Consider the following 12,917-nt stretch of genomic DNA (forward strand, 5'->3'; position numbering starts at 1 on the left):
TTGAAAGGTATACACAAACCCCAACACTGAACATGCTGTAGCCCTGGTTTGGCTTTTGGTCATTAGCCATTAGGTGCTCCGTTTTCCCATTCCCTTTGCATAGCAGTGAAATGTGTGTGGTGATACATTTAGAAGGCTCTTCGCTATCGAAGTCGCATTTGATGTTGCATCAAAGCCTTGCTTTGTTCTGTCTGTATTTGCAATGACGGGTTTTACCCAGTCCGTAAGCAGGGTTATAAAACAATTGGGTTCTAGCGCGTAATTTAGCTGTTTCTGATTGGACGAGAGACGTTCCATGCTATAGGTTATTCTTCAACATACCTACAGTTACGGGACTTTTCACAGCTAAAAATAAATCACTCCGCGATGAAACATTCGCATTGATGATAACCGTTAATTCAAAGTTTTTAAAATTCCAAACCAAGACGTTGACAATGGAACTATTTTTTGTTATGGAGAAACAATGGCGAAATAAACCATTTTTAATCAATAACTTCGTGTTGAAATGTTAATTTGTTGACTGTAGAATTGTTTTATAAAAGCAATATAGCACTCCATAATATTTATATTTCTGTCATTCAATTCAATTCAATTCAATTTTATTTGTATAGCGCCATAACAATACAATTGCCTCTCGGCGCTTAACAGAGCCCAGAGCCTGAACCCCCTTAGTGCATGCACAACGGCAACAGGGGCAAGAAAAAACTCCCTGTTAGGCAGGAAGAAACCTTGAGCAGAACCACGGCACATAAGGGGGGACCCATCTGCTTGAGGTCGGCCGGGTGGAGACAGGAAGGTGGGACGGGGGGAAGGGGGGAAGGGGAAGGGTAGTGTGGCAGAAGGGGAAAGGAAGCAACAGGGGCAATACACAGCCAGCATTTGGTCACTGGACATATGTGTACATACATCTGGTGGTAAATACATGATACAGACAAGACCAGATTACTGTGGCAATAGGGTTACTGTTACAGGGGTAGGGGATGTAGGGACAGAGAAACATTTCGGTGGAGGCAATAATGTATATTGTACATAAATGCTAGCATAGGGTATTGGGTAGAGTAGGTGTACGGCAATGCAGTGGCAGTGGGTGCGGTTGGCCGAGGGTTTCTCTAGGTAGACCAGGTAGAGAGACTACGTGCAGAGTGGTGGGGGTGGGGAGGGAAAGTTCCACATCCATCAGCGATTGGAACACGCCAGGCTCCGGGGAGGCAGTGGACCTTGCAGGGGCCGCTTGTTGAAGGGGGGGGTGTGGACATCTCAGACCATGGAGCTGCCGATGACCAGGGTGGGGGTCGTCACATCCAGCGGGAGAAGTCGTCAAGGGGATGATGACTGAGTTGAGGGCCCAGGATGGGGAGCAGGGCGGCGTGGGCGATGTCATTGACATATAACCCAGACATACAAGCAACATTACATAACTATCACAACAATTTTTAAGTATCTTTTATGTATTTTTGCTGAGAACCGCTTATCACACATGTGGAAAAGTAGGCTCCATTACGTAACTGTAGATGACTCGTGGCTGCAGTGCGTCTTGAGCCGCACCTGAGACGAGGGCATGCTCTAACCTGGTAGCATACTCGCCTCAATGAAAATCAACAGGTAACGCAAGCCGCCACATACAACCAACGTAGGCAGTGTGAAATGAGCCTTAGGGATTAGGCCTCTCTCAGACATCATGACCAAATTTCATCCCTCTGCTCATACAGAGATGCATTTGCTGTAAGAGCTGAACTGAGTCTTTATCCAGCTGCAGCTCAGCCCCTCATGGTTTTAGGTGCTGTCCTGTCCTGTGCTGTGCTGTGCTGTGCTGTGCTGTCCTGTGCTGTGCTGTTAATGCTCCACATTAAACCTGTCTTTGTCTCTCTTCTCTCTGCTCTCACCATCTGCCCTGGCTCAGACGAGATGGGAAAGCCTGGCAGCGACGCGGGCATGCCTGGAATCGAGGACAGTGAAGTGGGGAAAATGGAAGAAGTGCAGTTTGGTGAGGGGCCCCTGTTTCACTGCTGTGTCACAGATACATGTTATTGAATAGAACTGATATGATGTGATGTAATGGTCATGAACTAGCTAACTTAGCTGTGAGATGTTAATATTCCCCAAGATTACACTGCTCAACTGCAGAGGTAGACCTGCCTTATACATTTGGAGCAAATTACATGATGATTAGAAATAAAATACTTTTTGTCCTCCGCCTATTAGCGGTGCAATAGTAGCTAACTGTATCTGCAGTTACATTTTAGCAAACAAAGTGGACAGAGTTAAACTGTAGTGGTTTACAGAAGTAATGTAGTAGTGTACAGTTTTAGTTTGTTTGATTTGTTTTTGTTTTTCTTTTAAGTAGCTTACTCTATCCACAGTACTATTGTGTTAGCAGAGCACTATATCCAGCATAATAACATTTATGTACTTTGTCAAACTTTCATAGTTTGTTTTTGTATTGTATTGTCATGTATATTATGTGTAATATATGTGTAAGCACATTGAGAGTCCGTTCACCAGGTCAAATTCCTTGTTTGTTCTAACTTACTTGGCAAATAAAATCTGATTCTGATTCTGATTCTGAACTGAACTGCAACCCTTCCCAGGTCTGAAGAAGCCCGCCATCACCCAGAAACAGGCCGCAGAGAGCCCCCTGCTGAAGGAGGACCGGGGAGGCATGGGGGCAGGAGCTGGGCCTGGCGCTGGGGCCGTGGAGGGAGCTGGTGTGGGGATCTCCCTGGACCTCCCGCCGCAGGACAGCGCCCTGGACCTGGAGCACCGTGGGGTCATGCTGGCCCAACAGCAGCCCCCACAGGCCCAGGGTGACCGGCCCATACTGTTTGACGAGGACAACAAAGTGAGGGTGCAGGCCGACGAGCTGGGGGAGCAAAGGAGACAGCTGAGAGGTAAGTTTGAGACACAGACACACACAGACACACACAGACACCTACACTCATTTTCATGCTGGTTTCTATCATGGTTAGTTTGCTTTTGTTAGGTGGCCTGATAAACTTAATCAGTGTGTCTGTGCTTGTTGTGCTGTTGGTAGCCATCAGTGATGTGTAACCCTGTGCTGAGATGGTAAAGGAGAATTCTAGCTGACAGCCCAGTTAAGTGCAGGACTAGGCTGAAGGGCTGTCTGTCATCTACCATTCACCTTGCTATCATGCATGTAGTCAGGCAGTTCAGGAAACTCTCCTACATCATTCCAACCGGCTTGCGCTACTCCTTTGCCTAAGAAAGTTCCACTTACCCCATCTGATGTGAAGACTTCTTAACCAGTCACTCTTCTTCCCTTTTTTTTTGTCAGAGATTCTTGAATAAGTTGTCTTTAGTTTCTGAATTCCTGTCTCAGAATAATTTGCCTGACCCGAACCAGTCTGGTTTTAAGGATGGCCATTTGTACTGAATTTACTCTTTGATCTGTGACTGAAGCATTGAGAGGAGCACAAGCCTCTGGTCAGTCATCAGTTCTGATTACTAGACTTGTCAGCAGCCTTTGACACAGTGAACCATGACAGCCTCCTCTCTACGCTGTCCGGAGTGGGGATTTTCGAGCATCACAGAGTCAGTTTGAATTGTATCTATGTGAACGTTCATTCAGTGTGTCTTGGCAGGGACGAGTGTTCAAATCTCTCCACTGCTGTACCACTGGTAGGGGTGGGTGATCTATAGAGATCATGACAATTTCTGTCCACCTCCAAATGTATCCACACTTAAACATAAAACATGATGGCATGGTTCTATGCTACGTTGAACAACCAACAGAATGATTGCCTACTAGATGGCCGTGCTGACTGACCATATTATAATCACATGTCCCGTTCATAAGTCTCTTTAATGCATGACATATTTGTAAAACTATGTGCAGCAGTAGCAGAATGGCTGATGAGGTGATGGAGCCAAAAAAGGACTTGACGTCATTAGTGTGGCAGTGGTTCGGGTATGTAGTCAGATACTTCTCAAAACAAAGGCAGCTGTAACCTTTGTCGGCGTTTCCGGAGGTAATACGATAAATCTATTCAAGCGCCTTAAAAGGAATGAACATGCCGAGAGTGTTTCACTCAGGTTGGATTACAGCCACACTCCTCTGGATCTTATGAGGTCCCATAACGTAAACAGTTATCATTGACCGACACGTTGGAGTATTCGGAGAAACACAATTCAAGCAGAAAACCATGGAAAGCGGTGATGAAGGCGGTCACATTCCAACCAGCTAAGGATGTGGTTCCATTTAAAGCTTTGGACAATGTGGGATTTAAGACACTGATAAGAGTTAGTGATTATTATTATTATTAATATTTTAGCGTCTGATTATAAGTTCAAGTTGAATCTTCAAAACCATCTAAATGTCTGAACATTTTTGAAAGGTGCACTTTGGTGTAAAATGCAGAGAAATGTAACGGTTACACAGTTGAGGCGATCTTTCGATACCAAGGTTTTTTTAGATAACTTAGACATCTCAGGTAAGACCAGATATCACAAGTTGCACACAAAGCTGTTCCTATGACCTCAGAAGAACGTGCCTATAATATAATTAAAGAGTATTACACACAGTTGATTCTAGTAGACTTTCGCCGAATCTCGATTCTTCCCCTTGCCCCTTTTGATTTGTCTTTGTCTTTGTCTTAACCCTAGCACTTGCAAGTGTAAGGGCCAAGGACTGAAAACTTTCCCCTATGAAATGAGACGCCACTCGGTTTCGGGTACGTCATGCGTGACTGTATGAGCTATGAAACTAGCGATTTAAAAAAAGTTTCAATGAAGAACATGGTTGCAAATATATATGTATACAACTGTGTAGAGCACGAAACAAGACTGTCGTCATTTTTAAATTAATTATAAGCCAAAAAATACTTACATGTAGTGTATGTAGCATCTAGCTAGAAAGCTACCATATAAGCCAATGGAGTGGTGGTATAAGCGCTAATTGTAACCTTAAACTACTGTCTTCCTGAATCTGCTGGAAATCAATGAAACATTTAACCATGTTTGTCTTCTCTCCGATGATGTCGTATATTATACGTCCAGGCATATATAACTTAAATATACTAGGAAAATAAAATTATTGCTCCTTTTTGGAATTTGGAAAGACTGTTTGTTTGTGTGGCAATATGGCGGTACAAAAGTCACATGACTTGTGATGTCAGCTCACAAAGGTCAATAACTATGTTTCACCCTTGCACTCTCACCATGGCATTTGTTTGCTCTACGGTAACTATGTCATACATTTGTCTACTGCCACCATGTCAACCATTTGTCCACTGTCACCTTGTCAACTGCTTGTTCTTCTGTCACCATGACATTCCTTTGTCGCGTTATCATGTTGTTTGTTTTAGGTATCTGTCTGATCACATTCGGGTTTCTTCATAAAAGTTCATAACTTCTTTGGAGGGACCCTAGAGTGCAAGACGGTGCAAACTGAGCAGTCGCTATCATTAGCGCTAATTACTCAATCTCCAGGAAGAACCATTGAGGATGAATGAAGCACTAGGCATTCAATAATACAGGGGTGGGCAATTTATTTTCCCAAGGGGCCACATTAGAAAGTGGGACTGTTGTGGAGGACCGGACCAATAGGCTGAACTCAATTCTCTCAATATAAATGTTAGCTCTCTTTATAAAAAGCATGAAATAGTATGGTTTTGATTTACTGCTACTGGTATGACAATGTGGTGCAGGCATAGTAAAAACACATATGACATTGCTCATAATAAGTACAGGTATTTACGTTTGATTCCTAATTTACCATGACCTCCGCGGGCCGCTCAGGGACAGCCAAAGGGCCGCAAATGGCCCTGGGGCCGCACTTTGACCAGGTCTGCAATAATAGAATCTAGTTATGCTAACTCACAAAATACCTTATAAGTAACAGCGACAGACAGACCGTTCCTAAGAGACTGTCTTGAACTGTTTGGAAGACTGAATGCATGGTTTTTAACCATTTTAACCATTCTTTTTTTCTGACATTTTGAAGGATGCCGATAAAGCAACCAAGGGTCGCCTTCTTGCATGCCTCTGTCACCGACTCCACTCAGGAACCTTTTCAATGTGATTTATTGCACAGTTCCTTCCCAGTGCTATACAACTGTCTCCCTCTTGTATGGGCTCCATGTTGAGATCTCAGGTACTCCGATGTAGCGATAATGAGCCCATGGTGACATTAAAATAGTGATGACACATCTATGGAATGGCACTCCAGTTGGTATGCTTCCGCACCGGAACACACACTCACGCACACACTCTCACACACACACACACACACACACACACACACACACACACACACACTTATTTGCGTGGCTGATTGTGGCCTTTTCCCCCACTGATTGGTGTGGCAATATGTAGCCGTGAGTTTCTTTGTGCTGGTGATTGAGCTAAAGTAAATGTAAAAGTGTGTGTTAATGTAAGAGTGTGTGTTAATGTAAGAGTGTGTGTGGGGGGAGGTGTGTGTATGTGTGTGTTCCTCTGGGCTGGCGTGTGTGTTTTGCGTACTGTAGGAACCCTGCTGCTCTTGGCGTCTCCTCAGTAGTAATCTGTCTGCTGTCAGAGCGACCAGTGGCAGCTTCCTGTTTTCAAACGCCTCTTCACCCCTCCGCCACTAAACGCTCCTGGAGAAAATGGAGACCGAGGCAGGGGGAGAAAGATCCAGTGCCTTTCTTTTTTTTCCCTCTTTCCTTGTTATTGTCCTTCCTTTTACCTCCCAACCCCCCCACTCTGCCTTCATCACTCTTTACCCAATGGCTAGCTTTCTCGTTCAATCCCTCCCTCCCCTCTTTTTCCTGGTGTCTTCTCTTTTCCTCGGTAGTTGGCAGCGAGTTCTTAGGTTCTTTTGGTGATTAATCATTTTCTCCCAAATGGCATGAGCAGGCTGCCTGGGACCCCCCCCCCCCACACACACACACACACACACACACACACTCAAATGATGTTCTAACTGTCTTTCATCTGTTATAGTTGTTCTCTATGAAATGGTCAGTTGAAGATATTTGAAACTTCCTTTGGCATTGTGCTGTGGCTTTCTAGAGAGAGTGAGTCAGTCCCACTGATTTAATTAAGTCTGTTTTGACTCATCAACTTCAGTGTGCAGTCAATATGTCGATTATTTATTTTCATAGCTCTCCTTTATATTTATATCTCTCACTCTCATCTTTTTACTTTAACCTTAACCTTATTTTCTTATGTTTTTTTTCTTATTCTTTTCATGGTTTTCCCTTGCCTCTCTTGTTCTACCTGCCTGATCATTTAACCATGTTCAGAGGAACATGGAAGACCTTATAAGGTAATAAATGATACTAGTACTAGAGCTTCGATTCAGTGATTGTATCATTATTTATTTTTACCCTCCTCTGTCTCTCTCTCTCTCTCTCTCTCTCTCTCTCTCTCTCTCTTTGTCGCTTTCTCTTTCTATCTCTCTCTCCTTGTCAGCTCCTGATATAGTGAAAGCTCAGGGTCAGGCTCCGGAGGCCAAAGCCAACCTGCCCATTCCACCAAACCCGGCCCAGGTGCTGCCCAACCCCATCGAGCCGCGGCACCCCGCACCCGCAGAGCCTCCCCGCCACCGGCAGAGTGAGTGACTGGGAGAGGGGAGGGGTGGGGGCAGCTTTGGAAAGGGCTTCCATGGTTTAGGCCTGGCCCAAACATTGTCTCTGTGTCACGTGATGTAATGTCCCACTGTGAGAAGTTAGTCGGACTGCTTTGTTTGTTTGATTTAGTTTTGTTTGACTTCATCTTGTGACTGGATTTTTGAGCAGCGATTTGGCTGCATATGGTCTAATATTTACATGATATGGGGATTTACTTTGGGCCTGGGAAATGGAAGGGGTCTTATCTGGCATCTGTGGAAGCAGAAGGATAGGTAGGACTTGAGCATTTGGATGCACTGTGGACCAAGACGGGTCCCTGAATGGAAATACCATCCTCTGGGGGTATTCCAAGTATGTGGTGTAGTGATGAGCCTGGATATGTTAACAGAGTAAATGGTAAACCTCCTAAAAGAAGAGCCCTGGCTTTGTTTTGCTAGGAGTAAACCTATTAGGATTTGTCACTACACCACATTCTTAGAATATCCCACTTGTGTGTGTGTGTGTGTGTGTGAATTTGTGTGTGTGTTTAAAAAAAAAAAAAAAACACACACACACAAAAAAAAAAACTTTGTGTGTGATCCATTATGTATGTTCCAACTGAAGTAGGAACTCATGTTCAGTAGGCCTCAAGTACACCGAATTTGATTTGTTGGTTAAATATGAATGTGATCAAAAGTTCATCCATTGCACAACGGCTGAGGCTGTGATTTAATGTAATTGTGTAGCATTTATGAAGTGCCAGGATCTTCAGCTGGGTATGTCAAATTGTGATATAAGTTTAATGGACTATGACTCATCTTACAGACACACACACGCACACACACACACTGCACGCACACACACACACACACACACCTCATCCCTTTCTGACGTCACTGCACACATCATGGTATCAGTTGGGCATCATAGGCTTGGTTTTTCAAGCACAATTTGCTTTTCAACACAAATCGCTTTTTAAATATACAGTAGTGAAGCGGTTTTGAAGAAAACAGTGGCATACATGTTCTATGCATCTTGAGTTTGTGTTTACATGTTGTAGAACCAGGTTTAACAAATGCACTAAAAAGCCTGAAACAGAAATAAGCAAAGTAATGCTACAAAGTATTTGTATATAGCTGTAATATTTGGGCTTTCAGAACAATCGTTATTGAGTTGAGATGTTGTTTTTCTTTTTTCTTTTTTTTTTCTTTTTTCAGTCACTGCACCTTCAAAGCTTGTAGTTGTTGTCACGAAATGCGGTCAAAGCGATGCTATCAAGGACAAATGACCTTGACTGTATGTCTGTGTGTTTGACAGAAAGAGAAAGAGGCTAGGGAGCATGTCAATGCTTGAACAAGAGGGGAATAGAAAAAAGAGCATGTCTGTCTTATTGAGAGAGAGGGATGGAGGGAGAGAGGAGAAGAGAGAGTTGTAGTTGACCATGAGGGGGGTCTCTGCTCTCTAATCAAAGACTGATCTCTGTGAGCTCCTGATGACCTTTGCTGCCTGGCTTCAGCTCTGCTTCCTGCCAAGCTCTCTGCATCGCTCCCTCTCCTCCTGTTTCTCTTCCTCTTTCTCCCTTCCACCTGCCATGCTCTCTGCATCCCTCTATCCTTCCACTCCTGACCGCCACCACACCCCTCTGCTCCAATCTCGACTCTCCACATCTTCATCCTCCCTCTGCCATCATGGTGGGCTTTTCTCCCTTCCATCTCCACCCACTTCGCCCACTGTTCTGTACTCCTTTCGTCTCCAGTCCAAACCTCTCTATTCCTGCTCCACACATGTTCTCCCTCTTTCTCATCTCTTCCCCCCCCCCCTCCTCGCTCTCTCTCTCTTATACTGCCCTTTTTCAAACTTTTTTTCTTTCAAGCTTCCTCTGCGTATGTGCTCTATTCCCCTAAGGAATAGACGTTCTCCATCCCTACTAGTGCTGGGGTTTGCCTCTTTTTTTCCCCCTCTTTCTTAGCATCCTTCCTTTGCTCCATTGGACTTCCCCTCCTTTCTTCTTATTTTACCATCAGTCAGCCCCTCTCCTCCCCAAACTCTTTCTTATTTCTTTCTCCCCCTTTTCTTCTTCCCTCCTCCCTTCCACCTCCTGCTGCATTTATGATTTGCTCACCTGCTTGATGGCACTCTCCTTCTACCTGTCTGTCCTCCTGCTCTCCCCCCACCCCCATCTTCCTCCTCCTCCTCCTCCTCCTATGTCGTCATACCTCCTCTCCTCCTTCTTTTTCTTCATGCCTCCTATACTTCTGTTCTTTATCTTCCTTTCTGTCAACATCCTTCTCCCTTTATTCCCCCTGCCCTCTCTCTCCTGATCTGTCTCTCGATCTGTTTCTGTCCTCTTCGTCCTCTTTCTCCCTCCCTCCTGATGAGGCCCTTCTCTGCCTCTGCAGGCCGCTTCTTTGATGAGAATGAGTCCCCCGTAGATCCGCAGCACGGCTCTAAGCTGGCAGACTACAACGGGGACGACGGGAACGTGGGCGAGTACGAGGCCGACAAGCAGGCCGAGCTCGCCTACAATGAGGAAGAGGATGGTGATGGTGGGGAGGAAGACGTCCAAGGTGAGCCCAGACGAGGGGATTGGTGTGTGAAGCCGTGTCTCTTCGAGGGATGTTTTTTCCCCCCCAAAAAAAGTTTTCCCCAAAGCCCCCCCCTCCCCTCCCCCCCTCCCAGTCCCCTCAGTCCATCCCTGCTGCTACTGCTGTTGCTGCTGTTTGTCAGGAGTAGCTGTCAACCCAGCTCTCTCTCAAAGAAGAGCACTCCGTTCAACCAGCCACTGCCCTCTGTATACTCTCACTGAGGGATAAACCACTCTTTGATTTGGCGTTGTTGCTATTGTGTGTGTTTGTGTACAGAGGTTTTTAGTTTCATCCACATGTGTTCTGTGAGGGACACTCTTCTCAGTAGTTACCTGCATGCTTGGCTCAGCTGTGCTTGCGTTTGGAGCCGTCAGCTTTTGCACACCTGGCTCTCTGCTGACATTCTCTGCACATGTCCAAGTTCATTTGTAGTTGTGGTGTGCGCGTGTGTGTGTGTACACAATGTTTTTCATTTTGTCTGTCCCATGTGTGTGTGTTTATGCTACTCTCAGCCATCAGCTTCCCCCTAGGACAGTGTTTCACCCGCCCAGTGATGTTGTCGTGTTGTATTGTGGTGTGTTGTTGTTTTGATGTGTAGCTGATGTCTGTGTCTGTGGTAGGCCACCTCTTCCATCTTCATCTTCCTCAATGTATTAATTTTCTCTCACTGCTGTGAAATACCGCACTTAACCTGTGCACTGTAGATTACAGACTGCTATGCTAGCAAATATAGAAATATATGTGTATATGTGTGTGTGTATTATTGGTATGTATACATGTACAATACATACACGCTCAATACACATAGACATACTGTAAAATAAGATCCCAAAATTAACCTGAGTTTCCGCTCGCCCTCGACTCTTCTTTTCTGTGTCCTAGATGATGATGAACGAGAACTGCCGGGTGATAGAGGAGGGGACTACGGGAAACGCCATCAAGCCAATGAAATTCTGTAAACGGATCTTGGGATAACGGATCAAAGCCCAGTTGGGCTGCTTCAGAAATGGAAGAGAACAAAACCTTGACATAATGGCCTCGAGGTTCACAAGCAGCTTTTTTGATCTTATGAATTCGGGATGCCATCTTTAGACATTTGATGCATATCACTGGGTCATGGACAGTGTGAAAAACATCCCTTTCTGATGGTGTGGAAAATGAAATGGGTGGGTGGGGGTCTCTTTATAATTGAACTATTGAAGGAGAAATAACTTGATGTTGGTTGGCATCAGAAATGTGAGTAACTTATTGCCCTTTTTACTTTGTGTTTATTTCCCTAAATAGGTATGACTCCAAAGTGGTACTGTACTGTGCAAATGTGTGTATATATGCGAACAATATGTACATTGGAAAGTTCTCAACAAGGTTTTTTGCTTTTTTGCGCTTTTTTTTGTTACCATTTTCTTTTATTTTTTTACCATTTTTGGGGTTGTAAAGGGCGTTTTGTATCAAGACTTTCTGCTAAATAAGACTACGTCAGACGTACTGACATGGGGAGCAGAGCATTGGAACACTCACCTGCAACAGCAGACTTTGTGAAGCTTTTCGTGGTAACCATGCTCACAATAAGGATTTGAACAATTCCATTTTCTACATTGCTCTTCTTTAGAATCTTGTATTAGAAGTATGTTTCATATTCTGGAACTGCACTCCAAGGAGTTCTACCCATTTCCCTGTGCCTGCTGGGATTTAATCGCTGATTGCCATGAAGGCTCAGTAGGAACTCTATGGACTAGGAGAAGAATGCCGCTAATGGTCCTGGAATAACACGCCAATCTCCTCCTCCTCACTGTCTGTGTTTCGGGAGACACTCTGAGGCACGTGCCTCACCTATGACAGTTGTTGCATGCAAATATATGGCTGGCTTGGGTATCAAGCCACTAGAATATGTCAAACTAGCAATACATACACACCTTCATACAAGTCCAGTTTCGAAGGGCAGATTTTGTTTCGAGTTAACAGCAGCTGAAGCCTACACAGATGAGCATGGCTGTATATATTTGATAAAATGCGCCTTTTAGGTGTTTGGAGTTTTCTTCCTTGACATGTAGATTGTGGGGGATAAATATGAATGAAAGGTTGGGTGGGTTTAGGGTAGAGGGCAGAGAAAATATGAACCTAGGCCAGAAGTAGAAGAAAGGGGTTGATGGAAGTTGGCGACGTGAATGTACTCAGCTGTTGTAAGGGTTGATTCAGGTCTAGACCTGAAGCCCCGAAGTACTTGGGTGGGTTTTTGTAGGCAATTAAACAACTGTGCAATGTAGTTTCTAATGGTCAGCTAAGTAGAATAAGACTATGTGCTTCATCTTTCCCACAAACTGTTATTAGGTTACTTAAGACAATTAATGCCCTTATATCACTGTGAAGAGACTGTAAAAAAAGGCTCATTGACATACAACATTTAAAAAATCTGCTCGGAGGCGAACTTGGCCTACTTCCCCAAATAGCATTGAATTATCATCATCGTCATCATCAAAACAATAATAAAATATTTCCCATATACACCGTGTCGATATCATTATACACTGGGTATGAAGCTTGTTTTCTGTTACAGACTATCATGTGTGTAGGTGAGATATTGTAAGATATTTTTTATTTTTTACAAATGATCAGGAAGGCTATTCAGAATTTGTGTGTAAAAATGTCATCACATCTGTCATCACATCTTACTGGCATTGTAGGCTTATAGTGTTTTTGAAAATATTTCTTCACCGGCAGTGTTTTTAGAATTTATATTTTCAAGAGGGCACAGTCGGTATGATGAGCATGTAAGGAGAAGGAAGAA

At 44.2% G+C, this 12,917-nt stretch overlaps 1 protein-coding gene across 2 annotated transcripts in view; it reads left to right on the top strand.

The window, feature by feature from the left end:
* The window catches only part of golm2 (golgi membrane protein 2), a 24,800-nt gene extending 12,208 nt beyond the window's left edge, over positions 1-12,592 (top strand). The window contains exons 6-10 of one of the 2 annotated variants that reach the window (XM_080840526.1): positions 1,901-1,984; positions 2,589-2,888; positions 7,411-7,551; positions 9,947-10,114; positions 11,015-12,592. In XM_080840526.1, coding sequence (XP_080696652.1) covers positions 1,901-1,984; positions 2,589-2,888; positions 7,411-7,551; positions 9,947-10,114; positions 11,015-11,091 — 770 coding nt within the window. In that variant the 3' untranslated portion in view covers positions 11,092-12,592. The remainder of the gene's footprint in view (positions 1-1,900; positions 1,985-2,588; positions 2,889-7,410; positions 7,552-9,946; positions 10,115-11,014) is intronic. The other variant, XM_080840527.1, reaches the window with a different exon arrangement.
* The last annotated feature ends 325 nt before the right edge of the window (positions 12,593-12,917 follow it).

The sequence above is a fragment of the Sprattus sprattus genome (genome assembly GCF_963457725.1).
Source record: "Sprattus sprattus genome assembly, chromosome: 6".
In the NCBI taxonomy this organism is placed as follows: Eukaryota; Metazoa; Chordata; class Actinopteri; order Clupeiformes; family Clupeidae; genus Sprattus; species Sprattus sprattus.